Source organism: Hypomesus nipponensis, chromosome 14 (assembly GCF_054491055.1).
Source record: "Hypomesus nipponensis isolate SF chromosome 14, ASM5449105v1, whole genome shotgun sequence".
Taxonomy (NCBI): Eukaryota; Metazoa; Chordata; class Actinopteri; order Osmeriformes; family Osmeridae; genus Hypomesus; species Hypomesus nipponensis.
The window spans coordinates 16,040,001-16,067,500 of record NC_140374.1 but is presented as its reverse complement, the minus strand read 5'-3'; the positions used below and the strand labels follow the sequence as shown (position 1 = coordinate 16,067,500).

Here is a 27,500-nt window from a genome sequence, read left to right as displayed (position 1 = left end):
GGGAGTGATGGGGGCAGGCCAGACCATAAGCAGCAGCTATGAAGAGCTCTTGAAAGATTGTGATGGCAACCAGAAAGACTTCTGATTGAAGCTTAGGCTCAAATATCACTGACCTGCCAGATCATGGTCCTCAAGTGGCCCATCAGGGGGTTGGAGGGCGGACGAAAGCAGAGGAACAGTAGAGTGCATTTAGATGCCGCTACAGAGGTCTGAAGATTCCTTTCTTATGTGTCATTGTGTGGATGAATGATGGTTCACACACAATAACTGGCGAAGAACTGCACGTTCTAACCAAGCTTGTTGAAGTCCCCTTTGATCTTGTAGGTGGATACAGCAATTCCTTCCCTCTCTTTTCAGCCTTCTGTAAAGAGAGGGTGATCTTTTGAGCTGGAACGGTTAGCTCATAGAGAGATTTTGAGAGGACACTCCTTGTGGGCAGCTTGAGGCTCATGTATTCACTATTTGACTTCGAGAGCCAGAGAAAGAGAACATTTAAGAAAGGCTTGAGGAGAAAGAAACTCAGAGAGAGAGAGAGAGAGAGAGAGAGAGAGAGAGAGAGAGAGAGAGAGAGAGAGAGAGATTGGAGAAGAACGGGTTGAAGAAAGGCGAGAGGCGTGGGACCAGGAGAGGCAGGACGGGGGGAAATTGATGAGGAGAGAAATAGAGGAGAGAAATGTGTACCATGGAGGAAATGCATAATGAGAGATGAATGGGGGGAAAAAAGGGATAGAGAAGAGGAGAGGAGAACAAGAGAGGATTTATCAAGGCTGGAGGGGGCGAGCAGCGGGATGGCTCTCAGATGGATTAGGGGAGCGCATGGCAGAGACGGATGGAAGGAGACAGGGGGAGGGCGAGGTAGAGAAAGGAGTGAGTGAACGGGAAGAGAGAGGGAGAGAGAAGAGAGAATATTCAGCCTCCCCAGGCAGGTCTAAAGACTTGTATCATTAGTGTGTGAGCGAGAAGGGTGCTCTCTCTATGGAGTCTTTTATTTATACTCCACCTGTGGGCACGGCGGAGGGAGGAGGGGAGGGAGGGAGGGAGGGAGGGAGGGAGGGAGGGAGAAAGTGTGAAAGGCAGAGGAGGAGAGAGGTACATTCATGAGGGGGATTTTGGATAGAACGTGAAAATCAAAGGATGGAAAAGAACGAGCGGAGAGAAGTGCAGGATAGACGGAAGGAAAAATGAGGGAGCGCGGGAGGAGAAAGAAGAGGGGGTTTGTACCTCAGGGTCCCGCTTGTACCCTTCCTTAGTCTGTCTGCCTGGCACTCCCAGTGCATGCTGGGAAGGCATAAGCCTCAGCCCCCGCAAAGGGGGTGTCAGAGGTGTTTGCGTGCGTGTGTACGTATGTTTGTGTGCGTATACACCCTGTGGAGTTTCTTGTATGAAGTTAGTGATGTTCCACAAAGGATGTTACCGGGAGCAGGGCTTCACCGTTTCTCTCTGTTGCTCAGGTGAGTCACAGACGAAAGAATCGTAGACTGTCATTAGTCAGAGTGTTAGGCACTCGTTTACTCTCTCCCACATGACTCATCAGCTTATTACCACTGAGTAAAACTACTGCAAAAGAAAACCTTTGTACCTCTCTCCAGTGGTGATTTTAGACCCTATTTAGGGGTGCTCAAGCTAAATTTCATCCCAGCACCCCTAGAAATAATAATACATGTTTTAAAACATGATTATGGTTTATTATCATTTGATGCTGGTAGTTCATGAAGGGACATTCTTAGTTTTTTCATTCATTCAATATTTTGTATAATAAATAAATGTATTTGTTATCCAGTCAATTAGGGATTTATTAGCAAGGGGGTTTAACACTTTTCCAAGGCACTGTATTCATGTCACATTCTCATTAGGGGCTGAGCACCCCCAATGGTCTGATCCTAGAATCGCACCTGCTTTTCTCTCTCTTTCTTCCCTTCCTGCTATTCATTTCTAGTGTAGCACCTTTCTGCCTTTTGTGTCTCCTCATGCCCTGTTACGTCTGTCCTCTGTCTGCCTGTTTCTGTTGAGCTCTGTCCTTCCATCCCTCCCTCTTTCTTCATCCCCCACACGGCGCTCTTCAGAGTCTGGTGTGGCCTCACACACACACACACACACACACACACACACTCTCAAACACATCTGTCCGCCTCTGGGTTCATCCAGACACAGCCTAACAAGACGGCCTGTAAATCTCCTTTATTTTACTGTCACTCCTATCTGACAGAAGTCTAGGAAGGCTGTTTTACTGCAGGCCCGTGTGTAGCGAGCCAGTATGAAGGCGCTGAGGTACCATCCAGCGTGCGTGCATGGGAACCGATCAATAAACAGAGGCTTATTTCAGCACCAGGATGTGGTGTGATATCTTGTATGTTCTCTGTTTTGCCCTCTTATTGTTTCTCTGGTGGATCAGATCTCTGGAGTACATATTGTTCTGCTGTTCTCAGTGGCCAGACTAGCAGGACAGGGATTTGATTATCCCCCTAGACGGCACCAGATTAAACCTGACAAGTAACTGATCTCTTAGAACCTTGACATAAGACCACTAAAATAAGGAGAGAGAGACAGAGAGAGAGAGACAAAGACAGAGAGAGAGACAGAGAGAGAGAGAGAGACAGAGAGAGAGAGAAACAGAGAGAGAGAGACAGACAGATAGAGAGACATACAGAGACAAAGAGAGAGTGCATGTTTTGTTTTTTTACCGTTGTGATTGGAAGTGGGTTGCTAGAATGTTGTGATTTCATTTTGTGAGCTTAAAGGATCCAGAGTCTCTCTCTGTCACGTGTCTGTTCATGAACGATTGACTTCACAGCCTTATCAACGCTCCTCACACTGAACTATGAGTTACGGAACCCTGGGTGGCCGACCATGTGACGCAGGGTGTCTGCGAGCATTCTTCTCTCCCAACTTTGCAGAAGGAGGTGGGTCTCCAACACCAGCCTCCAGTGTAGTGATCTTCCACACACATCTGTATCAAGACCTGCGTGTTTGGTTGATGGATCACTGTTTTACGTTCACCATCCGGTAATTAAAACCGCACCTTCAACCTCAATCTCTTCCAGAATATTCAGAAGTGTGTTTCTTTCTTTTTTTAATGAGTTTTCAATTCAGGTTTTTCTGTAGATGAAGGTTCAAACAGGATCTCAGTTTTTGTTCTCCTTCTGGGAGGGAACACAGATGAGGGGAGGGAAACTTCACAGAGAGAAGGAGAGGAAGATGAAAAACAGAAGATCTCTGTTAATAAAACACAAACTGTATGATAAGTGATGACTTTCCACGCTCAGAAGGGCCAGCGTTGTTTAGCAATTAGGAATTCCAAGTTAACATGGCCATCATTATCCTGATTATGGTTATTTCAAAGGGGTTCTCCCAAGACCTATTTATCACACACACACAGACACACACACACACACACACACACACACACACACAGTATCCATGCCCACTCATGCAGACACACACACACACACACACACATAGAGCTAATGAAGTGTGGAGCAGTGCTGTGGTGTTGTGTGCCTTTCCCCACAGCAGATGTGGACTTATTAGAGAAGATGTGTTTTTGATTAGGAGCCTGCTTCATGACTGAGAGGAAAGTAGACTGTGTGTGTGTGTGTCTGTATGTGTGTGTGTGTGTGTCTGTATGTGTGTGGATGGATGAATATGTACTGTATGTGTGTGTGGGTGAGTGCGTGAGTATGTGTGTGTGGGGGGGTACAATTTGCCATATGTGTGTGAAGGGGTGTGTTGATGTTTGATGTAATAGCTTCTGTCTTCCTTTTACCTTAGCAGATTCAGCTATGATCACACCATCGCAATGATAAATGTATTGGTCCAGCTCAGTCGACCTGTCTAACCAATCATTATCCCTCTCTCCTCCATCTCTCTTTCTCACTCTCTCTCCCTCTCTCTCTCTCTCTCTCTCTCTCTCTCTCTCTCTCGCTCGCTCTCTCTCTCTCTCTCTCTCTCTCTCTCTCTCTCTCTCTCTCTCTCTGTCCCCAGCCTCATCTCGTCCAGACGTTATTACTTTGAAGTTCTCCACAAGCAGGATGACAAGGGCTCAGACCACGTGGAGGTGGGGGTAAGTGGACCAGTCAGATCCTGACCCGACCTGACTTGACCAGACCTGACCTGAACTGACCGGAGGGGGGTGCATTAGAGGGAGGGGCTCGTTGCTCACACCAGGTGTTTTGTCGGAGGGAAGAGAGCGCAGCAGGAAAATGCCCTATATTTGAGGTGGACTGCCGCCCAGAGCTTTCTACCAGAGAGGTGAGCTGCCAGACTAGTAACTGCCAGACTGGAGCTCCAGCTACTCCAACCTCCCCACCCCTCCTCTCCTGTCTCCACACCCTGCTCTCCTCTCCTGTCTCCACACCCTGCTCTCCTCTCCTGTCTTCACACCCTGCTCTCCTCTCCTGTCTCCACACCCTCCTCTCCTCCATGTATTTTCTATCTCCATGCGGTCATCTGGTCATGGCCTCAGCCAATGAAAGATCAAAAGTCCTGTTGTGATGTCATAGCGTGGAGACCGTGTCTCTGGTCTGGTTAGTTCAGGACTTTAAACCGTCTTTGTTGTATTCAAGCCATCCGTCTCCTTTCCTCCGCTACATCATCATTTTTCTTTGCTTTTCTCTCTTTTCTTCGTCCTTCAGCCTTCCATCTCTATGTTTTTTTTCTATTTATATTCCCTGCTGGTTGGTGTTGTATGTGAGGTATTATTAATCAGTATTGAGCTCTATGATATGTGTATTTGCGTGTGTTAGTGTGTGTTTGTGAGGGCACTGATGTGAATAAGGGATGCAATGGTGTTTTTGTGGAATGAGCTACAGGCTCCAGATATACTGCAGATCTCTCCCTCTGTCTCTTTCTTTCTTTCTTTCTTTCTTGTATTTCTTAATTATTACTTCTCTAGTCCCTCTACCTCTCCAGTAGCCTTGTTTTTTCTTTCTGTCTCCCTTTATTGCTCTTTCTACCCTCCCTCCCTCCTTCCCTCCCTCCCTCCCTCTCTCTCTCTCTCTCTCTCTCTCTCTCTCTCTCTCTCTCTCACACACACACACACACAGTCTCGCCCTCTGTATCTTGGTTTGCCCTCTCTCTTTGTTTCTCTCTTATTGCTCCCCTCCCCCCTCCTTCCCTCTTGCAGCTTCTCCTCTGCCTCCATTCAGACCCAGGTGTGCTCCCTGTTGCTATGGTGCTGTAAAGGCATAACTGACACCCTGCTCTGTGGCTCATGTGATGTTTCCTCTCGCGGTGTGACAATGTGACAATCTAGAATGCAGGGGGGGGGGAGGAGTGGCTGATGTGCTGTGTGTTTTGTGTGTGAGTGTGTGGGGGTGTGTGTGTGTTTGTGTGTTGGCTTATGTGCGCCTCCACACTTGGGTAGTAATGATGGGTTTCTCAGATGCAGCTGGACAGCTTTTTGTGGAGACAAAGACCTATGTGAGAGAGGAGGAGGTGAGGAGAAGAAAAGAGATGAGAGGAGAGGAAGGAGAAAAAAGAAGAGGAGAGGAGAGTCGAGTTAGGAAGAGAGGAGGGGAGCGAACTAAATAAACACGACTGAGAGAGATAAAAATCTGGTCAATGGAACTGAGGAAAGCTTTCAGTTGATGTTGTACATCGTAATCTCACAAGCCTTTCTGAAGTGTTGACATTGTGATGATGTCGACAAAGATAGCACATCACATGGGTATTACCCTCCTCCCACGACATGCCAGGAGAAGAGAGAGAGGGAGAAAACCACCCTTAAAAGCCATTAGAGTTAGTTTCAACTGTGATAAATAAATTAATGAAAAAGGACAAAGCTACACTGCAAATCAAGTGTGTGTGTGTATGTGTGTGTGCGTGCGCGTGTGTGTGTGTTCTCGGTCACACTGTCTTAGCAAGGCCCTTGCTTGTGATTTAATAGCTGCATACATTTCACACCTTGACAGAGGCAGCAGATTTAGTGTGACTGGGCTGTCTCCCCACTAGCCCTCAGCCTAGATAAATCTGGCAGAAACACACTTCTGTTTGTTGGGGAAGAGATAGCATAGATCCACTGGTCTTTCTTCCCAAACAGCTTGCTGGCTTGCACAAAGATGTACAGGTCTTCTGGAGACTTGTGGACTGCATATGGAGAGAGAGAGATGGAAAACGAGAGGAGGGAGGGAGGGAGGGAGGGAGGGAGGGAGAGAGAGAGAGAGAGAGAGAGAGAGAGAGAGAGAGAGAGAGAGAGAGAGAGAGAGGGGGGGGGGGGGATAAAGAGTGTTTCTTTTGTGACATGTTTCAGAGATATCTCATCCCTGCTCTTTCCCTGGTTGAGGATTTCTTTTTCTTTCTCTCCCTCCTTCCCTCGCTCTCTTTCTTTCTCTCTCTCTCTTTATCAAGCAGCAGCAGCAGCACCTGCTCGTGTGCGTGAGAGAAAGGGAAAGAACTAGAGATTTTAGTTTCACGTCATCTGAAGCGGATACTCTGGTAGGGCAGGGTTAGAGTACTCTGGGCCTCATTTACTAACAGTGCGACCGCAGCTTAATCTGCGCCTTTGCCCAACCGCAAATAGCGCACGGTGTATTTCCGCATTTTGCGTGGTATTTATCAAACCAGATCCTCGTCGGGGATCGACTGGGAAAGACGGGAGAAATTGCCTGCCTGTTACTGCCACCATGGGTGATTCGAGGAAAAGAAATAGAAGGTTCAGCGAACAGGAGATGGTCCACGAAGTCCACAAGTAACAGCTAACTTTAACATGTTACAAGGAAGAAATACACCTCTCCTCCCATCTCTTTGTGGCACACGCCCACTTTCCCTTATACCCTCCCAGCAGCGGTAATCTGCGTTTTTACTCAAGTGCGCTGCCTTTGGAAATACGGTTTTATGTCTTTACCCGCTATTTTACGCCTGAAATGGGCGCAATCCTGTTAGTAAATGAGGCCCTCTGTCTCCAGGTAGGATAGGGAGTTTCACAGAGAGAGTAAAGGAGGCAGGCCTACATCTGTGGTGGCTTATGAAAGAAGGATTTAAAACAATAGCCCAGGTACACCCAACACCTAGTCCATTCTAGGGTGACATCCCATTTTCCTTTCAGCCCTGTTAAACATATTTTTTCACGTTTTAAAATAGATAGAACTGTGAGAACAGTTGGGACTCATTACATGTTGCATTACATTTTTTGAAGGCCCCCTCCCCACCATGCCTGGGAGAAGGAAGGTGTTCGTTGTAAAACAGAGCGACTGGTGGAGGAGAGAGAGAAGCAGCCAGACCTTAATTAGTCCTGCTACGTTTATGGAGAGCGAGAGGTCTGGGATTTACATGTTTGGTTTTAATGGGCTGCTTGCTTTATCACTCCCATTTGGCTACTTCAAGAAGTGCTCCACCAATTAGTACACTTTCTCTCTCTCTTTCTGTCTCTCACTCACACACACACACACACACACACACATACATCTGTATTTAGCCTTATTCTCCCACTACACAGCTGAGGTACGTTAGTGAACTGGTGAACCCAAACTGTGTGTTTTCTGTGTGAACCTGTTTCTTTCCTTTAGGCTTTGTTTCCTTCATGTAGCTACTTGGACTGCTTCACAGGCTCAGTCCCAAACACAGGACCTCTTCATGGGCTTCTCGTCATCTCCTTCTCTATCTCACACCCAAACTATCCGCTCGACTGACATTTCCTTGAGTATGCTTCCCTTCTATCTCTGTTCCACCCTCCGCTCCTCCTTCTTTTCTTCCCCCTCCTCCTTCTTTTCTCCCCCTCCTCTCATCTCTCTCTCTCTCTCTCTCTCTCTCTCTCTCTCTCTCTCTCTCTCTACTACCCCTCCTCCTCACCTCCCTCCTCTTCTCTGTCGTTCATCTCCTCTGGCTCCCTGCTCCGTCCATCTGTGGCGATCTCATTGGACACGTCCCCCCGTGTTCGCTGCCTCTGAGAGTGTGTCGTTGTCCCTTTAGCATTAGCGCTAGGCTAGCTCCCTGTCACGGGAGCCGGGCTGTCCCCCTGTCGCCATGGCGTTCTAATCCCTCCATCTCCACCTCCCTCAGAGCGCTACGCTAGGCTAGTGGGCAGCCTGCCCCTCACGTTAGCCCTGTCTTATTCACATTCAGCTCACGTTAAAGTTGGAACTATACATATTTATTTTGTATTCCGTTGAATTGAGCCCTTATGTAGCATGTCTTATGTAGGTTATGTGTTTGGCCCTTGTTTTACCGCCCTGCTCTATTCTGCCCAGCACCTGGTAGCTGTAAAACATTTGGAGATTTTTATGTTGCGGCTGGTTCAGTCCTGTCTGCTGGTTTATTTATGGTTGTGAAGCTGTAATATGCCTGGTTTTAGCTTGATCTCTGTTCATGTTTGGGTAAGTCTGTGAATTTTATTACATGACATAATAGTAAAACTAGTGTTTCCAAAGCGTATATCACACACCTCACCCATGACCTCATCTTACACGTAGACTCATGCCTTTAACATCCATGTCATGTTCCTGTCTCAGTCCTTTGACATGTGAATGTATATTCTTGCATTTCGGTGCTTTAAATACGAAATGCAATTTACCAGTAATGCAGACTTCACAGTCTTGGGTCTGTCATGCCTTTTCATACCAGACTGTTCTGGTTGTGTGAGCACCACCCCAGTACTGGTTGTCTCTGCAAGCAGTCGAGACTATGCTCCAGTGAGCACTGTGGATATTGAACTCATTTGTCAGACCAAAACTCTTTGTCTGAAACACTTTGACTGAATGTATAATTCATCACAGAAACTAAGTCAAACCCTGTACCCCACTTCCCCTCGAATATCATTCCCTCTTTCCCCAGTTACCACCAGGAACTTGTTGCCATGTCATCGGTGTATTTGGGGAAATTTGGTTTGTAAACTATTCTCCAGGCTACGTGTTGTTTTGTCAGTTCAAATGAAAAGGATGTCACATCATTACTGTTTTCATCTGCACAGTGAAACTCATCTTTCAACTCCCTCACCTTCTCTGTCACTTTATCTGTCTCTCTCTCTGTCTCTCTCTCTGTCTCTCTCTCTGTCTCTCTCTCTCTCTCTCTCTCGCTCTCTGTCTCTCTCTCTCTCTGTCTCTCTCGCTCTCTCTCTCTCTCTCTCTCTCTCTCTCTCTCTCTCTCTCTCTCTCTCTCTCTCTCTGTCTGACTGGTTTAACAAAGTATTGTAGTAGTCCTGTGTGGTCCTCAGGCAGGACTGGAAACATCTGTCTTGTTCTCCTGTTCTTTCTGCCACAGGCCTCTGCCACCATGCCAATTAGAGCACGTAGATGGAGCCAGGTGATGTGAGAGAGATATAGAGGAAAAGAAAGACAGAGAAATAGGGAGGGATAGGGAGATGGACAGAGGAAAGGGTTTAGATAATGAGTGGTGAGAAAGAGAAACTCCCTCTCTCTCTACCCCTGCTAAAAGTTAAGAATACGCAAAGAAGGTTTTCTTCCCACCGTTTATGTAATAGGGCCTGGTAGAGCTGGTGCTTAGTGTTTAGTATTGCTTTTTAAAGCTGAAGAGAATGCCGAATCATACTAAGAGAGTTAGACACTTATTAGAGTTTTCATTATGGTATCTATTCTGTGATGCTAACAACTCTTCATCTCCTCTTCTGCCTCTGGCTTTGGAGCAGACAATGTAAGCGAGGGAGCGGAGGAGAGAGAGAAGGAGGGAGGGAGGGAGGGAGAGAGAGAGAGAGAGAGAGAGAGAGAGAGAGAGAGAGAGAGAGAGAGAGAGAAAACATCGGAGCGAGAAACCCAGTGAAGAGAAAGGCAGTCTGAGAGAACAACCGCGTGTTTTCCCGTGCGCGTCTGTCTGCGTTTGCGTCGGTGTGTCCGTGCAGATTTGTGTTTGTGTCTGTGAGTGTGAAACCAGGCTTGCTACTGCTGAGAGGATGGTACACACAATCACACACTCGTTCTGCAAAGCCCAAACAACGTCAGAAAACCCACATGTCACCGGGCAGACGGGGCCTGATGAAACATGATGAAACACCCCTGGCGGCTGGGCGCCATTTTACTCAGCAAGTGTTACTTTTTATTATTTCCCCTCAGATATTGATTTTCTTTCCCCTCCGTTGAACTGACTGGACCAGTAAGCAGGACCCTGGTCCATCCTCCAGAGTCTGACGACACAGACACAGACATCGACAAACGCACACACACACAGACATTCACACACACAAATACATAGACCAGCACACACAGACACACATACAGTCACCCAAACAGACACACGCATACACAGACACCCAAACACATACAGTATGTAACCCTAACCCACGCACACACATACACGCCAAACACACAAAACATCTTTTTGGGGTGGTTTATACCTGTTACAAGCATATACCCTTGGGTGACTTTTAGAAGTGTCTGTACTGTTCACAAGTTTGCTGTGATTAGCTGTCATCATGTGAATGTTAATAGTCATTTGTTGGAACCTGTCACATCAAAGTGCATTAGTCTGACATGTTACCATGCATGTGTCAATGTCACAGTATGGTTACACAGTTTTACATGGGAATGCGAATGAAAGCGTTCCCTGCGCACCGCGGTACCACTGAAACGATTTACATGTTTTAATATGTTGTGATTGCTCGACTGAGTGTGTGTGCTTTTGTGCAGTGTGAGTGTGCGTGTGTGTGTGTGTGCGTGCGTGTGTCTCCCGGCCTGTTCTCAGAGAGCTTGGGCGCCGAGCTCCATTGATCCCCGAAAGGCAGGACAAGCAGTCTCGACCTTGACGAGAGACACACAGACACTAGCCGAACGCTACTGTCGTCTGTGCCCTGCTATACAGGACAGTGTGTAGGGGGTCGGGGTGTTTTTCCCTAAACGAATCAGTCGACAAACATAGGTGTATTCGATTCTGTTGATCAGAATAGACGGAATGTGCGTGTGTCTGTGCGTGCGTGTGTCTGTGCGCGTGTTTGTCTGTGTGTGTCAGGTTGTCAGCGTATGAGCAGGTTGTATGCTTGTGTTTCCAGTTCCGTCAGTGGAAAATGACCTGTCTCCTATGATTACAGTGCGAGTAAGTAGAAGTGACTTGGTAATTGCAGAATCTCTTTAAAGGAATTGTAGCCTGTCTCTCTTTGGTCTCTCGCTGTTCCTGAAGCCTCTGATTCATTCCAATCACCCGGACTTATCCCCTGTGTTCCCTCCTTCAACCCCTCTCTCACCATCCCGAGTTAATCTCTCTGTTCCTCTCCTGTCTCCTCCTCTTCTTCTCTGTCTGCTCTCCATCCTGTCCTCCTCGACCCCCTCGTCTTCTCTCTCCCTCTCACGGTCAGTGGTGGTGGTGTCAGGGTCAATATTACTGAGTGGCCGAGCAGGCAGGACATCACTCTAACTGACCGGTACAGGTTCTTCACAGACAAGACAAACCATGTTCTTTAAGGTGGCTTTTCTCTCTCTCTCTCTCTCTCTCTCTCTCTCTCTCTCTCTCTCTCTCTCTCTCTCTCTCTCTCTCTCTCTCTCTCTCTCTCTCTCTCTCTCTCTCTCTCTCTCTCTCTCTCTCTCTCTCTCTCTCTCTCTCTCTCTGTCTCTCTCTCTCCCATCCCCCCTGTCTCTCTGCCACTCACTCTTCCTCTATCTCCCACTCTCTATATCCCCCCTTTCCCTCGCTCTCCCTCTCTCTCTTAGTGGCGTCCGTTCCTGCCTGGTCTGAAGTATGAAGTCATTGACTCCGCCTACATCTCCCTCTACACTGGTAAGCTTGCCATACTTTCTGGCAGTAAGCTCCTCCCCCTGGGTAATGTTGACCTCTGACCTGTCAGGGTCAGTAGAAGCTTCAGAAACAACTTGCAATCTCTCATTTATCACGTTATCAATGGCGCTGATCAAAGACGGTGAAAAGTACAGTGGCTTCACAACCCCAGTTATGGATATTTGGTCCTTGCATGGATTGGAGTGGAGAGATGGATGGGGGTTATTGGGAGTTTGTGTGAAGTCAGTGCTACCCCCACCATGGGTCTTAGCTGCGTTACCATAGCGACCCCATTGAATATGGTAGCTGGACAGGACTGACAACATGATGTCTTCTTTAGAATCATGGCCTGCTCTGCTGGCAACAACGTTTCCATATCAAAATACTTTCCTGATTGCGCATACATCGTTTTGAAACAACGAGAAGGTATTTTTCCATTTCCATGGCAGTGCAGACTTTAATGTGCTCATGTTCAGATCTAGATCAATTGCAAGAACTCATCCATGACATAACTGCACTGTACCCAATCACATTAGCATAAAATACGATCCCTACTCTCCACCAGACGTCCATTGGAAAACAGACCTAATTGTCTGCATATTTTTCATGCATTGTTGACGTTCTACAATGCATGTCATCGCTCTTATTTACTACTTCCTTTGGGATTCAATTCTTCCATTATGAATCTATGACCTCATACTCATTACTTAGCTTTGTGACAGAATTTTATGGAAATGAAGAAGGTTGCTAGGAGACCCACTGCTGGTCTGGTGCAGAGTGCCCTTTTACGTGTGTTGCAAACGTAATAAATGGCCCGATTTTTCCACCACCAAGGGTCACGGTTCTTTAGTAGCATAACAGCTGTTACAGTAATCACACCCAAACACACGCTTACACATGCACAGCCTTCACCACGCCCATCATCACCAGTCCAGGGTCACACACATCTCCCCACACACACCTCCCCAGCATCCCTCACTCAGACTGGGCTGGAGACACACCAACCCTGCCTGGCTCCTCCCTCTCGGTCAGGAACTTCCACACAGTCAGGCGGCTGTACACCCCCCAGGGGGAGGGGCTTCAACACAGCACAGCACTGTGCTACTCATCCTTCCTGGGAGAAGAGGGATCCTGGCCTCCCCGTTAATTATGAAGTATTTCTTCCATCAGGCCTTGCGGTTGACACCCCATAAATCACTGGCTCTCCCTCCTTCCTTCCACCAATCGATTGGTGTAATTATAACTCTCCTCTCCCCTCTCCTCTCCTCTCTCCTCTCCTCTCCTCTCTCGAGGTAAAGGAGTTGTTGTGGGTTGTTATCCGAAGCTCTGTTTTCTAAAGTTCATGTGTCTGGGTGATAATCACACGCATTTTTGTGACAATTTTTGTGTGTACCTTTTACGTTTGTGTGTCTCTGCGTGTGCGTTTGTGTTTGTATGTGTGCTCCAGACGAGTCGAGCCTGAAGATGAACAGTGTGGATCACATACCCCAGACTCTGGCCAGTCACATTCGGCCACCCAGGGTTCCTCCAGGTCAGGACCAGGGTCAGGTCCGAGGCCGGGGCCAGCCTCACAGTCCAGGCCAGGGTCAAGACCCTGGTCACGGCCCTGCCAGTCAGCATGGAGCTGACATGCTGAAGCCAGACCCCAGAGACACATTTTACAGCAGTAAGTGTCTGTCTCCCAGTCTAGTGTAGTCTTTTCTAGGCGAATCGAGTTTAGCACGCATTGCTTACTTCTCTTCACTTTTCCTCCCCCTTCCCTTTTTCCAGCCCCCATGATTGAGGCCTCTCGTTTGCAGAACGTGCTACCGGCCTGTCTCTACTCCCCCACTTATGTGGTCAAAGACTTCCCCATCGCCAGATACCAGGGCCTGCAGTTTGTGAGTGACTGACCCCCTCAGCTCCTTCCCTCTGGGACTATGGACATTAAGAGAGAGAGACAGAGAGAGAGAGAGAGAGAGAGAGAGAGAGAGAGAGAGAGAGAGGGGGAGAGAGAGAGAGAGAGAGAGAGAGGGTGTGTGTGCGCATGTTTGAGGTGTACATGTGTGTGTTTTAAAAAGTTAATAGGGGTTTCTCATTAACATTTGGACCCTACAAGGTCAGTAAAAGTGCAGTCTCTCAGAACTCCTGACCCTCTACTCAAAGCAGCACATTAACCAGTCTGCATATTCAGATTGGCTGGAAGGGGAACAGATGAGACGAAAACCCGGGCCCTCCAGAGTCTATTCTCTCTTCCTCGCCTGTGCTGTGTTCAGCTGCAGACCACAGCCCCTCAACTACCACTTGTGGAAGTTGAATGTTGCTGCCCCCTATAGACCAGTATAGGTCATTACACCATCCAAACCACATAGGTTCTTAAACTAGGAAAACACATTTGTGGTCCAGTTTGGTGACAAGTTAGGACCACTCTCAACTCACTCTCAACACCAACTCAAAGTTTGTCATGATCCCGTCTGCCTCATTGCCCTCAGGTGTACCTTTCCTTCGTGTATCCCAACGACTTCACCCGCCTCACCCACATGGAGAGAGAGAACAAGTGCTTCTACAGGGAGTCGCCCATCTACCTGGAGAAGTAAGGAGCTATCTGCTGCTCTGGTGAAATCTGTCTATGAGGACGGAGACATAGAGAGGAGGAGGGGAGACTACGAGAGAAAAGTGTGTGTGTGTGTGTGTGTGTGAGCGTGTCAGTGTGTGAGTGTTTGCTCATCTCCAGTGTTCCGCTGTCCTTCTCTGCCTGACAGGTTTGGTTTCTACAAGTACATGAAGATGGATGAGGACGATGACGACAGGCCGTTCTTCTTCCCCAACCCAGATGGTGAGCGGCAAGGAACGACAGCCACACGCACGCGCGCACGCATCCACACACACGACACACACGCCTGTGTGTGCGCGCGCGCCCGCGCTTTAAAGTGCTTGCGGTCAGAACGAAAGAACGTGTCGCCCCTTGGCCTTTTCCCGCCACAGATTTCCTGGAAGAGGAGGAAGGGGTGGATCCAGAGGACGAGGCCGAGATCGTGGGGACCCAGCCCCCCAAGAGGACGTCCCGCCCCAGCCAGACCAGCCACACCTCCGGGCCCGTCCACCTGTCGGACCCCACTGCCCCGGAGCGGGCGGGGGAGGGGGAGGAGGTCAACCGCGTGGTGGTCCGCAGGGAGAGACGCCACTTTCTCCCGAGAGACGGACAGGCGGAGGATGAGAGGCAAAGGCGGAGGGGGGTCCGCGCCTCCAGGAAGGCTGGGGCCCCTGACGGGGACAGCGAGGGGCCAGAGGAGGCCCTGCCCCCCCAGACGGACAGCCTGGTGCGGGGCCGCTCTCTCTCCTGGATCCGAACGGGGCCCTCGGAACTCGGCCCGGGCAGGAAGGGGGGCGCGGAGACCCCTCCCAAACTGAGCAAGTCGGCCCTGCTGTTCCCCCAGAAGAGCTCTCTCTCCGCCCTCGCCAGCCGCGCCAAGCAGATCCTCAGCAACTCCGCCCACGGGAATACCCGTCTCCGTGGCGGCAGCAACGACGGCGCAGCCCCTGGCAGCAACAAGGAGAAGAAGGACGAGAACAAGATCTACATCACCAGGCCGCGCCCTGCCAAGGAGAGGGAGAAGGAGAGGGAAGAGAGGAGGGAGAGGGAGCGGGAGAGGAGGGGTCTGGTGTCTCGACACCCTAGAGAAGTCTTTCCCGGAGTTTTCCTCTACCAGCACGGTAAGACTACCAGGCTGGTCAACCTCAGCTCCAGACCCAGGGCAGGGCCAGGGGGGGCAGGGGGAAGGGGCCTGGTGAGTGCCCCCCAGCTCTGGCCCAAACCCCCCACGAGAGAGGGCAAGTCTCCAAGTCACAACTCCAGCAGGCAGGGTGTGGTGGAGCGGGCGGCCAGCAGAGCGGCAGCAGTGAGACCCCCGGGCAGTGAGAGGAGGAGGGGAGAGCTCCAGCCTCCAGGCAGAGAGGCTGATTACGTCGCTGCCCTGCCCAACAGAGGCGGTACTGTGGCTCCCTTGCTCCCGCGCAGAGACCCCCCTCCTCCCCCGGCCACCCATCTAGGCTTCAATTCCTCAGACAACGTCCTCCATGTGGAGACCAGGGTCACCTCCTACCTCAGAACCTCCGAGATCACAGAGTCCGAGCAGCAAGCTGACCCCGACCCTAACCTCCACCCCCCCGACTCTGACCCCAACCCGAACCCAGACCCTGACCCCGACCCCGATCCCGACCCCAACCCCGACGCTGACCCGGACGTCGAACCCGACCCAAACCGCTCCAACCCGGACCCAGAGGGGGAGCGCGAGCCGGAGGAGGGCGGGGTGTCGGACTACAGCTACGAGGAGGCGGAGGCTCGCCCAGGCTGGGCGGAGGAGAGCATCAACTGGCAAAGGACCTTCTCCGTCAACCCCATGGACTTTGAGCTGCTGCGCTCCGACTGGAACGACCTGCGCTGCAACGTGTCGGGGAACTTGCAGCTGGCGGAGAGCGAGGTGGTGGACGTGCTGGCGCAGTACATGGAGAAACTCAACGAGCGCAACGGAGGGTGAGATTGGGGGAGGGGGGATTCCGAAAAAGAGAATGAAAGATAGAACTCGGCGAGAGGTGCTTCTAGACGTTTCCCAACAATAAAAACAGCATAATAGCCTATTCAGACCATAAAAACGGGCCGTTAACCGTGAAATCACTACTGAGTTTTTTTGCGCGCGCGTGTGTTTGTTCCCGTCCCCCCAGAATCTACACCCTGCTCCGCATCATCAACGTGGAGAAGCGGCGAGACTCGGCGCGGGGGAACCGCTACCTGGTGGAGCTGGAGCTGATGGAGCGGGGCCGCAGCGTGGTGCGTCTGTCCGAGTACATCTACCTCCTGCTGCACCGCGGGCGGCTGGGCGACGACAGCCTGGAGAACACCGACATGGCCCCCGCCTCGCCTCCGTCCGGACTCACCACCCAGGCGCCCGCGGCCTCCACCCGGGCCCCTGCCCAGCCCGGGGCCACCCCCTGGGGCACGGCCTACGCCAAGCCCCTGCTGTGCCAGCCTGTCATGTTGCAGTGGAGGAGGGATGTGATGGTGCACTTTGTGGTGCCAGGTGGGTGAGGGGTGAGAGGGGGGAGAAGACTCGGGGTGTTGTCGGGAGGAGTGGGTTAGTTACTGCTGGTCCAACAGTCATTGGAATGCAGAGCAGCACCAGAGATCCTGTCGACCTTCATCCGTGGGTCGGCAGCAGCCTTGCTGATCGTTCCCCTCTCTCCTGCTCTCCTCCCTTTCCTCCTCTCCCTCGCCTTTACCTGGGTCCTTCATGTCTCGCTTTCTCCATGTACTCTCCCACTCCACTCTCTCCCTTGTTGCCTCACTCAACCGCCACTCTCGGCCTTCTTTCCATCTCTCTACCACTCCACTCTTTTTTTCCCCTCACGCCCCTTCTCTGCCTCTCCCCTCCCTCCCTCCGTCCGTCTGTCCGTCCGTCCGTCTGTCCGTCCGTCCGTCCCTCCCTCCAGTAAAGAACCAGGCTCGCTGGGTGCAGCAGTTCATCTCGGATATGGAGGACCTCCACCGCGAGACCAAGGACGACAACTTCAGCATCATCGTCGTCGACTTTGAGAGCGAAGATATGGATGTAGAGCAGGCCCTGAGAGACAGCACTGTACCCAGGTGTGTGTGTGTGACGCGGGTGTGCATGTGTGCGCATGTGTGTATGAAGTCCTTGCCCAAATGTCATAGTCACAACAACTGTGCTTGAGTGTTTGTATGTTTCTGTGTGTTTGTGCGCGCGCCAGGTATGAGTATCTGAGGAGAGAGGGGAACTTTGAACGTTCGGCTGGTCTACAGATTGGAGTGGACACAATAGAGGTACGACAACCGAAACATCGAGCCTACCATGTTTTTCCCCAAACATTGTTACTGGCACTGAGCTCTCGTTGACAGACACCATTCCACCGACACCAGAGGCTTATGCACAGACAGGGAATGAATTATTCATCTGTGTCTCTCACTGTTTAATGTGCTGGAGCTTTCAGAAGCCCGTGACAGTCTCCTGTCATTTGACTTTTGACTGTCATTATGGATGTCATAGCTGCCACATGCGGTATACTTTCTTTATCTGTCCTCCCCCGCCCCTCGCACACTCACTCACACACACAAACAAACACACACGCACGCACACACACAGCGGTGCGGGAAGGATTCTGGCAAGACAGTCTGGTGTCTGAGTGTGGGTCTGTCTGATGGGGAAGACGTGGTGTCACTCACATGGGGGGGTGACCTAGTGCTGCTGGGTGTGGAGGAGGACTTGCTGAGGACACGCTCTCTGATCAGTACCACACACGTAAACAGACTTACACACACACACACACAGGCAGGCGCACACAGTCTCACACGAACACACAGTCTCACACAGACTCACAGACATACACACGCACACACACACACACACTGACACGCACACAGGGATGCACAGATACACACTAGTATTTGACCTGCGGCTGCAGTCTCATCAGAAAGACACCAAGGCCCAGACACAGACGGGCAAACAGACACATAGGAGTGCCAGAGTGCCAGTCGACTGAGTGATTTACGTAAACCATTGATCCCACACATAAGCTGAACGTGTGCGTGTGTGTGTGTGTTGCCAGGACAACCACAGCATCGTGTTCCTGTGTGACCTGCACATCCACTTCCCCTCCAACATCCTGGAGAGCATCAGAAAGCACTGTGTGGAGAGCCGTCTGGCCTTCGCCCCCATCGTCATGAGACTGGGCTGTGGCAGCTCCCCCCTGGAGCCCGACGGTACACACACACACACACACTGTACACACACACACTATACACATAGACACTCTCACATACACGCACACAATCACACACAACGGGAACAAATACACACACACACAAATACACACGTATGCACACAGTTACACACATGCGCGCAACTACACGTATACTGTACACGCGCACACACATTGTACACACGTCGATTGCTGAAATCTGTGTCTTTGTCCACCTCTGTTTCATGGCTCAGGTTACTGGGAGGTTAATGGCTTCGGCCTTTTTGGCATCTATAAGTCCGACTTTGACAAGATTGGAGGGATGAACACGGAGGAGTTCAAGGACCGCTGGGGTGGAGAGGACTGGGAACTACTGGACAGGTAACCCAGCAACCGTCACAATGGGATACCACATCATCTAGGGTCTTTGTATTTGTTGTCACATAACATGCCATGTTCTTGCACTTGGATGCAGGTCTCTTGAATCATAGTCTTTCTCCTGACCATTCAATCTCTCTCTCTTTCTGTCTCTCTCTCTCTCTCTCTCTCTCTTTCTTTCTTTTTTTCTTTCTTTCTTTCTTTCTTTCTTTCTTTCTTTCTTTCTTTCTTTCAGGGTGCTGCAGAACGGTCTAGAGGTGGAGAGACTCCGACTAAGGAACTTCTTCCACTACTACCACTCTAAACGTGGCATGTGGAACACCCAGAACAAGAAGACTCCCAAAGGATAGCGCCCTCCGTGGGCCAGGAGGACCCACTCATTTAGCTCCAGCTCCACTGTGTGTGTGTGAGAGAGAGACCTGAAGGAGCTCCCTCGCTGCTTGACTCAGCCTTTGAGACAGGCACCTTTCAGGGACGCCTTTTTCTGTCTGTCCGAGGCCCCCCTCACGTTCCTGGGGATGGTCTCCGGTTGGGAGTCTGAACACTGGTGCCTGAACCTTGTCCACGCAGAGTCATGGCCTTGTCTCCCTAACACATCTTCAGAGGCAGATGTCCTCTTCGGTGCACTGTTTCCCGACAGACTGGAAAATCTGTTGTTTGTTTGTTTGTTTGTTTGTCTTTGGGAGAAAACGCCTTTTCCTACTGAGGGGCTGGACCGACCGAAGATTTTATAAAACGCCCTGGAGAGGAAACAAATGTAGGGTCACAGATGGTGTGTGAGTTTGGTGCGTACGTGCGTGTGTGTGTGTACGTGTGTGTGCACATGCCAGAAAATGCGAGTGTTTGTCCAACAGTATGTTTTCTCTCCCTCTGCATTGGGCTAAGAACAGAGGATCTGTGTTGCCAGGATCTCTGAAGCCCTGGTGCAGCTCTGTTTGGGGGTGACCACTCAGTAGGTCATTTCCTAGCAGCTGTGGTGTGGACGTCCTGTAACGACGGCGGCCGACTGTGTCAGGGTGTCTCTGGAGGAGGCTCGAGAAGGTGGCATTCACTGGGAACACAGACACTGGACAAAACTGCTGCTCCACACTGGGGTGACCACAAAGCATCTGGTTACAAAGAACTTTGTGAAATACATAAATCGTCACCTCTCGCTGTCTCGATTCTCTGTCTTTGTTTCTCTCTCTCTCTCTGCCTTGTTCCTTCTGTGTCTTGCTCTCTCTCTCTCTCTCTCTCTCTCTCTCTGTCTCTTTCTTCACTATTCCATTCCCCTCTGCTCTACTCTGCTCTGATCTACTTTACTCGATTTTCTGTCTCCTGCAGTCGGCTTATCTCTCCTTGTTTCTTTGTTTGAGTCAGTCGGGTATTTGTATGTCTTGAAGCGATGTAAATAGCCTTGTAGCCTCGCTGCTGTTGTATTCTCGGTCAGGCTAGCCATCACGCTAGTTACTTGATTTATTTCCGTCGATTTTATTTTCAGGTCCTCCGGGTGGGTCTGCTGCCCTAATTGAAAAGCTGACATTGCTAAACCTTTTCGCTGATGTGTGGATGCATAAATGCACTAATATTTCAGAGGGGGCGGGAGCACTTGTCTTTTTTCCCCCTTCCTTAAACACTGAATTGGTACACAGCCCCCGCCTCCCCCCTCCTCTTCCTCTGATCCTGCTGATGGTCTGTTCTTGAACACCTCTAACCTTGTGTGCTGACTGCAACTGGAACTAAACAAGAACCGACTGTATGGGGAGAGGGGACCGAGTCATCATATTTGATTTTTGTACATTCATGCCATTAATTGAACATGTGTGGAGCTGAGTTTGGTTTGGGTTTTGCTTTACAAAGGCATCATTCCAGAGTGTTTGAGAGAAGCCCTGGGGCCCCTGTGAAGATGGAGGGGGACGGAGAGAGGCTACGCTAGTTCACTTATGTGTGCCTTTTATGTGGGCTTGGGAACAGACAGACATGGTGTAAGCTGTGACAAGGAGACAGCAAGGGACAGCCATGAGGAGAAAATGAAGATTTCTGGTACTCAACCTTGTAGATAAGTGGATATGTACATAGGAAAATGATTCTCTCTAGAGTAGGATGGGTAGATGGATGGATGCATGGACGGATGGATGGACGGATGGACGAATGGATGGATGGATGGATGGATGGATGGATGGGTGTGTCAGTGAGGACTAGGGTTGCCCAGGCTCTGGGGATGGGATAATTGGAGAGAGGTAAATAGAAGGTGTGAGGGAGATATTCTGGCAGCTGCTGGAGTCTTGCAAGAGGCCACCTGCTCTGAATAGTTAAGCTGCGGGCCAGGCCTAATGCTCCTGTTTACCTAAATGCTACTCTTATTGTGACAGGAACAGACAAGAAGGCTCGTCCATGGACATATATGGGCAGCCACTACTGATTGGTTCTTGACTATGATTGTTTAAAGCTCTCTTTGACCCTCTCATGAAAGCAAGGTCTTTACTGTACATCATTTACCATGGAGACAGGAATATTTAAATAAAAAATATTAAAACACGGAGTATATGAGTATATAAATTTAAAACAGGAATAGGCATTCCAAGGTAATTTCTGTGAAATTGTTTGTAGAAAAAACTTTTAAGAATGTATTGTATTTTTATTTTGATCCTTTTTTTGTTTTTGTTTTGTTTGTTTTGCAAATAAAATTTTATGCTTAAAGTCTTAAAATTCTTTGGATGGTTCTCTGAGAGGAATGCTAAAAAATAGTGGCCTGTAACAGCATAGTGGTTACTATTATTACTATGACACCTGTCAAAACCATAGGTCAAAACCTGGTCCCTACACCAGCTGTAGTACTGGGAATAGACATAATTGCCACGCAGTTCCACTTCAGGCCACAGTGGGGCCCTCCAACACCCCAACATGCCTGCCTTGAAGTACAGTCAAGCTAAAGAGCCTCTTACAGTGTTGCAACTTTGTGTAAGAAAGTTTAAGTGAGCATACTGTATACAGTAATGTAATATCCACGCTGGGGTGACCACAAAGCATCTGGTTACAATGCAATTTACCCTAATCAAATAAGACTCGCATATCTTCTATAAACATACACACACATCAGTAGGAATTGCAGATGTCTGACTGTATGCAAACTCTCCTAATCAGCTCTTGCCATTATCAGCTCAGTGCAATGGCAGCCAGGTAAACATCATGACTGGGAATGCTGGCTGCTCTGTTAGACATACACATTCACGCACTATTCCTACCCCCTCTTGCATGGCCAACACAGACAATTGTATCCAAAGCAAGGGACAGGGGGAATTCAAATTCAAAACTCTTGATGTGAAATCAAATGCTTTACCACTGACCTATACCCAACTCAGCTAATAGTAATTTAACAGGCAACATCAAATTGCCTAGAAATCCTGCTAAGCTGATGAGAGCGCTTCTGGAACACACTGATCAGCTGCAGATTGGGAGTTGCTTATAGTTTTCCATGGTTTCCCTCCAGACTGGATGAATTGGTACGAATTGGCTTAAATGTACTATACCCTCCATGAGCATGCCATGAGTGAGGTAAGTGCTGCCGTCCACAGTCATGGTCCACATGAGACAGGCGTTGCTGTCCTGTGATCTTTTTGCATGTCTTCTTCTCTCTCTGTGATCTCATCAGACCAGCTATACAGCTGCGGTCTGGCTGACTGATTAACCACGTCAAGCAGGAGAGGTGCTAACCAAGGAGGCTTAGTGGAAGTGTGTGAACCAAGTACAGGCCTATTACGGAACAATCTGGAGCGAGGCCAGGTACAGAGGGCCACTCCCAACCTGTCTCCCTGTGAGTCAACACATGCAGACTGTTGAGATGGGCACACAGTTGAGCATGTCACATTCACACACACACCTCGTTTGGGTTTGTTTCATACCAACCGTAGTGGAACAACGTACAAAGAATCAACAAACGCCAAAAGTCGGAGAAACTTTTTGGATCAATTCCTTAGCAGGGATTTTTTTCTTGAATCTCGTTAAGCCTGCTTGAACGACTCCAGCTGGCCAGCTGCCAATAGTGGACTGGTATTAGAAAAGATGGTAACATACAGTCTTGCTGCGCTGAGTGTATGTATACACAGACAGTGGCCAGTGCGTGTGAACTAGCCTATTGCTATAAATGACTATTCCTTATAAACACCACTTTTTTCAATGCGTGATTACAAATAGTTTATATTCATTTGGACTATTACCAGAGCATTATCTGACTGAGGCGAACACAAGCTCTTACCCAACATACTCTCCCCGCCAAGGGATTTCTTAATTCAATTTATACCACGCTTTGGATGAGGGAACAGCTCATATTTGGGAAGCTTGCCAAGACCCCCTAAAGTCTGTATGGAATGATAACTAAAGTGAGTTTAATGTGTGTGCAATACGCAGCGAACAACCGAGCCAGCAGTACTTCCCCATGGGCCATTAGCTAATTGAGAGAATTAAATACATAAGCAAAAAAATATATATCCCGAGAGAAAAACTGCTGGAGATGTTGTTTCTGACTGTCTCGGGTTCGGGCATCACAGCCGATAACAATTGTATACCAATATTTCACACGTTTACATGATGTGGGTTACGCGTTTACAATGTTTTCGATTAAATCGAAAATGTGGGTCATGCATTTCTAATGTTTTGCACTCAATTCAAAGGTTTACAAAACATGAAGATTTTCCAAGCTGGGGATTTACTGTAACTTTCGATAAATGTAAAACTTGCGAGGATTGGTTTGCAGAGTTCAATCGGATCCTGATTGGTCCGTCGGCAGCTTCGGTCTTATAATCACACAGTCCGGCCCCTCACATCTGTAGCGTTTCAGTACTGAGCTGACGCGCAGTGGTTAAGGGAACATCTCACGCTGTTGCCTAAACTTTTGTTAAGACTTTATCAGACTATTTTCCTCTCTCTCTGAATCGATGTCCCATCCTTGGTTATCTTAAATGGACTTCCTCTAAAGGCAAAGGCGAACTACTTTACCTTCATTTCGGATTCCAGAGCTTGAGTGGTGCAGAAAAAGTTGACATATTTGATTTCGCCTCGTTTACCGCAGGGAGAGGTGGTGAGTAGCCTATTACGTATCATATTATATCATTAATCGTGTTATATTATGTTTTATATTGATAGGCGAAGTTGACAACTTTGTGTTTATTTTTGATAGGTGTCATTCTGTGCTTGCCTGACGCACAACTCAACATGTCTCATCTCAAGAGCTCTGCCTAACCAGTTGAACCAGTTTGACGGCCAATTTCGTGAGTCGGTAACGCAGACTCAGATAAACCATTTACTGCAACATCGTAGCCAAAAGAGTTGGAAATCATGGCCGGGATGAGCAATTCCCACATGAAGACCTTGGAGGACCTTACTCTGGACTCGGGCTATGGAGCCGGAGACTCCTGTAAGTCACTTAGCCTCTCCTCCTCCAAGTCCAACTCGCAGCCGTTCATCACAGCCCCTCATCGGGGCAACTGGTGGTACTACTCCGGCTCCATGAATAGCAGGAATAACAGCTGGGACACGGTCAACACTGTCCTTCCCGAAGACCCCGAGGACATATTCTCCAAATGCCCCCGCTTACCCGACCTCGAGGAGTTCCCCTGGACCGAAGATGAGGTTGGCAAGATCCTGCGTAAAGTTGCCGGGAATGGTGTCGCCAAAGGGTCACCAGCGCCTACATTTTCACCCGAGGCCGTCCGGAAACTTTCCATCCTCCTTCGCAGATCCCTGATCCGCATTTCGAGAGAGGCTCAGCGGCTGAGTGTCATGCATTGCCGTTGCACTCGCTTCGAGGTGCAGAGCGCCATGAGGCTGGTGCTGAGCTGGGCTCTGGCCGACCACTGCATAACGGCGACCGTCAAGGCCATCTCCATGTATAGCATGAGCGCTGGGGAGCTGCTCCGCAAAGGCAAGTCTGCCCGCTGCGGCCTGTCCTTCTCCGTGGGACGGTTTTTCCGCTGGATGGTGGACACCCGAATCTCGGTGCGCATTCACGAGTACGCGGCTATCTGTCTGACCGCTTGCATGGAGGCGTTGGTGGAGGAGATCGGAGCGCGAGTGCTCATGGCCGAGCGGGGGCAGTGCGGGCCGGACTTGGGGTCTGCCCTAGTGTCAGCAGAAGCATTGGAGGGGGTGGTGAACAATGATGCCGAGCTGTGGGGAGTTCTGCAGCATTATGAACACCTGATCTGCGGGAAGAACGCCAACGGTAAGAACACTGAATGACTGCTTACTTTTGTGCCTGCCATGTGTCAAATGACTGCCAAATTTGACTAGCTTGTCCTATGGTGCTTCAAAAAGTTGGTAGTGTGTGTGTGTGTGTGTGCGTGTGTGTGTGTGTGTGTGTGTGCAGTTGTGTGAGTGACATAAATCCATCTTGACTGGAAGGTCTCTCTGTCATATTCTCCCTCGCTCCCTGCTAGCCAGAAATGCTTGCACCACTTTCCATTCACTCACACTTACACACTGGCGTGTGTGGAAAAGGTTCTGGTCCGACCTGCAGCTCAACACAATGGCTCTCCTTCATGTGTGAGGGCTTGATGTTCCCACACTAATTCACTCTGTCAGAAAAGAAAACTTGCAGTGAAATAGGATTTGATCTGAACAAAGCTGGCATTTTCTCTCTTCATACACACACCATGGATTTATCGGGGGGAAATGACCATTGGACGCATGTCAACAGGCAACATGAAAGATTGGCCTGTCAGTCAGTCAGTCAGTCAGTAGGGAACTCTGATCCACGCTCATCCGAGTCCGAAAGAGACCCTGTCAATCAGTGACAGTGTGACTAGTCAGTGTGACAGGCATGTGTCAGTATGTCAGGATTGGTGCAGGAAGTGTCCTTCCTGGCCTGCTGGTAGTCCGTAGGTAGACTTGTGTTTGAGGGGAGCATGGGTAGCAGGTCAGTCATCCTGCTGTCGACCGACCTCTTTGTTTCCCTTGACCTCACTTCCTGTCCTCCTGCTGTCCTCTCTACTCTCCTCATCCTCCGCTCCCCCACTCCTCCATTCACCTCTCCTTAATCCCCCGTCTCCTCCTGCTGTGCACCCTGCTCAACTCTCCCCCCACTGTCTCCTTCCCTCTCTCTATCCCTCTCTCCCCCTCTCCTCAGTACCTGTCTATGACTCTCTGCCCCTCCCAGTCGGATGATGAGCGATTGGCCGGGTCAGCGTCGTCAGAGCAGTGTTAGTCATGTCGGGGCGGCGTTGGGACGGGGTCGAGGTGATGTTGGGACATTGTGTGGAGAGTATGTTTGTGCCCACCAGCAGCTTTCCAGAGCAGGGTTTTTGACACAGCGAACACAATAGAGCTTTGTTCCTCTCTGATCCCAGGCAGCTTAGGCCAACGCACAGGGGGCGCAAACTAAGCAGGGGACGAAAACACTCTCATTCTCTGGCACGTGCAAATAGACACTCAGATACATGCACACGCTCTCCCTTTCTCTCTGTCTTTCACTCTATCAGTCTCTCACTCACTCTCTCTGTCTCTCTCTATATCTCTCTGTCTCGCTCTGTCTCTCTCTGTCTCTCTCTGTCTCTCTCTGTCTCTGTCTCTCTCTCTCTCTCTCTCTCTCTCTCTCTCTCTCTCTATTTCTCTCTCTCTCTTTCTTCCTCTCTCAAACCTTTCTCACATACTGCAGCAGGTTGACACTGGTTTCATCAATTAAATGTAATGTATTGTAATAACTGTGGAAGAGCAAATGCATGATGAGAAAACCTATTATCAGTCTTAATGTACTGTTACTATCAAATCTGATATTTTTCTCTAGGGACAAAATCAAATTTGACTCTATTTCAATTGGGTGTGGGTTGAACCCCTACAGGTAGAGTGCGTGGAATAGAAATGTTAATAAATTGATTTTGACAACTGTGTGCCACATGATTCTCCAGCAGTCCTGCCCTGTGCTTCTCTTCAGCTCAGCTCTATTCTAAGCCAGGCTGGGTGAGCAGATGTCAGACAGGCAGGTCTGGAAAGGGAGAGGCCTGTTTCTGAGACTCAGGTCATGTGTTTGAGAACAAGCAGCGTGTATAAAAACAACAGTCCATTCTCTTGGCCCCCCAGTTCTTTTTAGGAGCAGGACCATGCCCCTGTGACACACACGCACACACACACACACACAAACACACGCACAAACACACACCATTCTCTCACCTCACAACGTGTTCCTTAAACATTCAGAGCCACTACCCACCCACCAGCCCTACAAGCCCTCCCGCCCCCTACACCTCCCCCACACACCGTTCAACAACCAAACAAGGGGAAATGAGGGTGTAGTATGGTGATCTATCAGCTAAAGGGGTGCACCCGGCATGGACACGGGCAACCCTCTCCTTTCTCACCGTTTCTCCCTCTCTGTATTTTTTGGTTTCTCTATGTCGTTCTCTCCCTTAGTCTCTCTCTCTCTCTGTCTCTCTCGTGCTCTCTCAAGCGTAGAGCAGGGCAGACCCACATCTGGAAGTCTTTAAGACTTCTACGGCTCCAATAACAATCTTCTAACCCCTTCCCTCTCTCCTTCTTTCCCTCTTTTCTACGCTTCCGTCTTTGCCTTTCGGCCCCTCCTTTCTTTCTCTCTATTTATTCCTCCTCTTCCTGTGTGAGACACATAGAGCAGGCGTTAGTGGACCAGGTTCTCCATCGTTCCTCCTCCTCCTCCCCTCCTCTTCTGCCCTTCTGTCGCCAGGGTCAGTCAGAAACACGGCTCAGTTCTGTTGGATTGGCTGTATTTGATTTCACCACACATTACGATCCAG

General features: G+C 49.6%; 2 protein-coding genes across 4 annotated transcripts in view; both read left to right on the top strand.

Annotated features, from left to right (window-relative positions):
• Window positions 1-21,438, top strand: part of b4galnt4a (beta-1,4-N-acetyl-galactosaminyl transferase 4a) — an 84,323-nt gene extending 62,885 nt beyond the window's left edge. For 2 of the 3 annotated variants that reach the window (XM_084672186.1, XM_084672187.1), the window contains exons 9-21: window positions 3,982-4,060; window positions 11,586-11,652; window positions 13,097-13,315; window positions 13,420-13,529; window positions 14,121-14,221; window positions 14,391-14,464; window positions 14,614-16,162; window positions 16,351-16,706; window positions 17,116-17,269; window positions 17,395-17,467; window positions 18,250-18,403; window positions 18,636-18,762; window positions 18,995-21,438. In XM_084672186.1, the coding sequence (XP_084528312.1) occupies window positions 3,982-4,060; window positions 11,586-11,652; window positions 13,097-13,315; window positions 13,420-13,529; window positions 14,121-14,221; window positions 14,391-14,464; window positions 14,614-16,162; window positions 16,351-16,706; window positions 17,116-17,269; window positions 17,395-17,467; window positions 18,250-18,403; window positions 18,636-18,762; window positions 18,995-19,109 (3,178 nt within the window). In that variant the 3' untranslated portion in view covers window positions 19,110-21,438. Of the gene's footprint in view, window positions 1-2,003; window positions 3,004-3,981; window positions 4,061-11,585; window positions 11,653-13,096; window positions 13,316-13,419; window positions 13,530-14,120; window positions 14,222-14,390; window positions 14,465-14,613; window positions 16,163-16,350; window positions 16,707-17,115; window positions 17,270-17,394; window positions 17,468-18,249; window positions 18,404-18,635; window positions 18,763-18,994 lie in introns of those variants that run through there. The other variant, XM_084672189.1, reaches the window with a different exon arrangement.
• A 2,136-nt stretch (window positions 21,439-23,574) lies between these two features.
• Window positions 23,575-27,500, top strand: part of abtb2b (ankyrin repeat and BTB (POZ) domain containing 2b) — a 39,926-nt gene continuing 36,000 nt past the window's right edge. Inside the window, 2 exon segments of the mRNA XM_084672203.1 lie at window positions 23,575-23,815; window positions 23,915-24,958. Of these exon segments, the coding sequence (XP_084528329.1) occupies window positions 24,073-24,958 (886 nt within the window). The 5' untranslated portion in view covers window positions 23,575-23,815; window positions 23,915-24,072.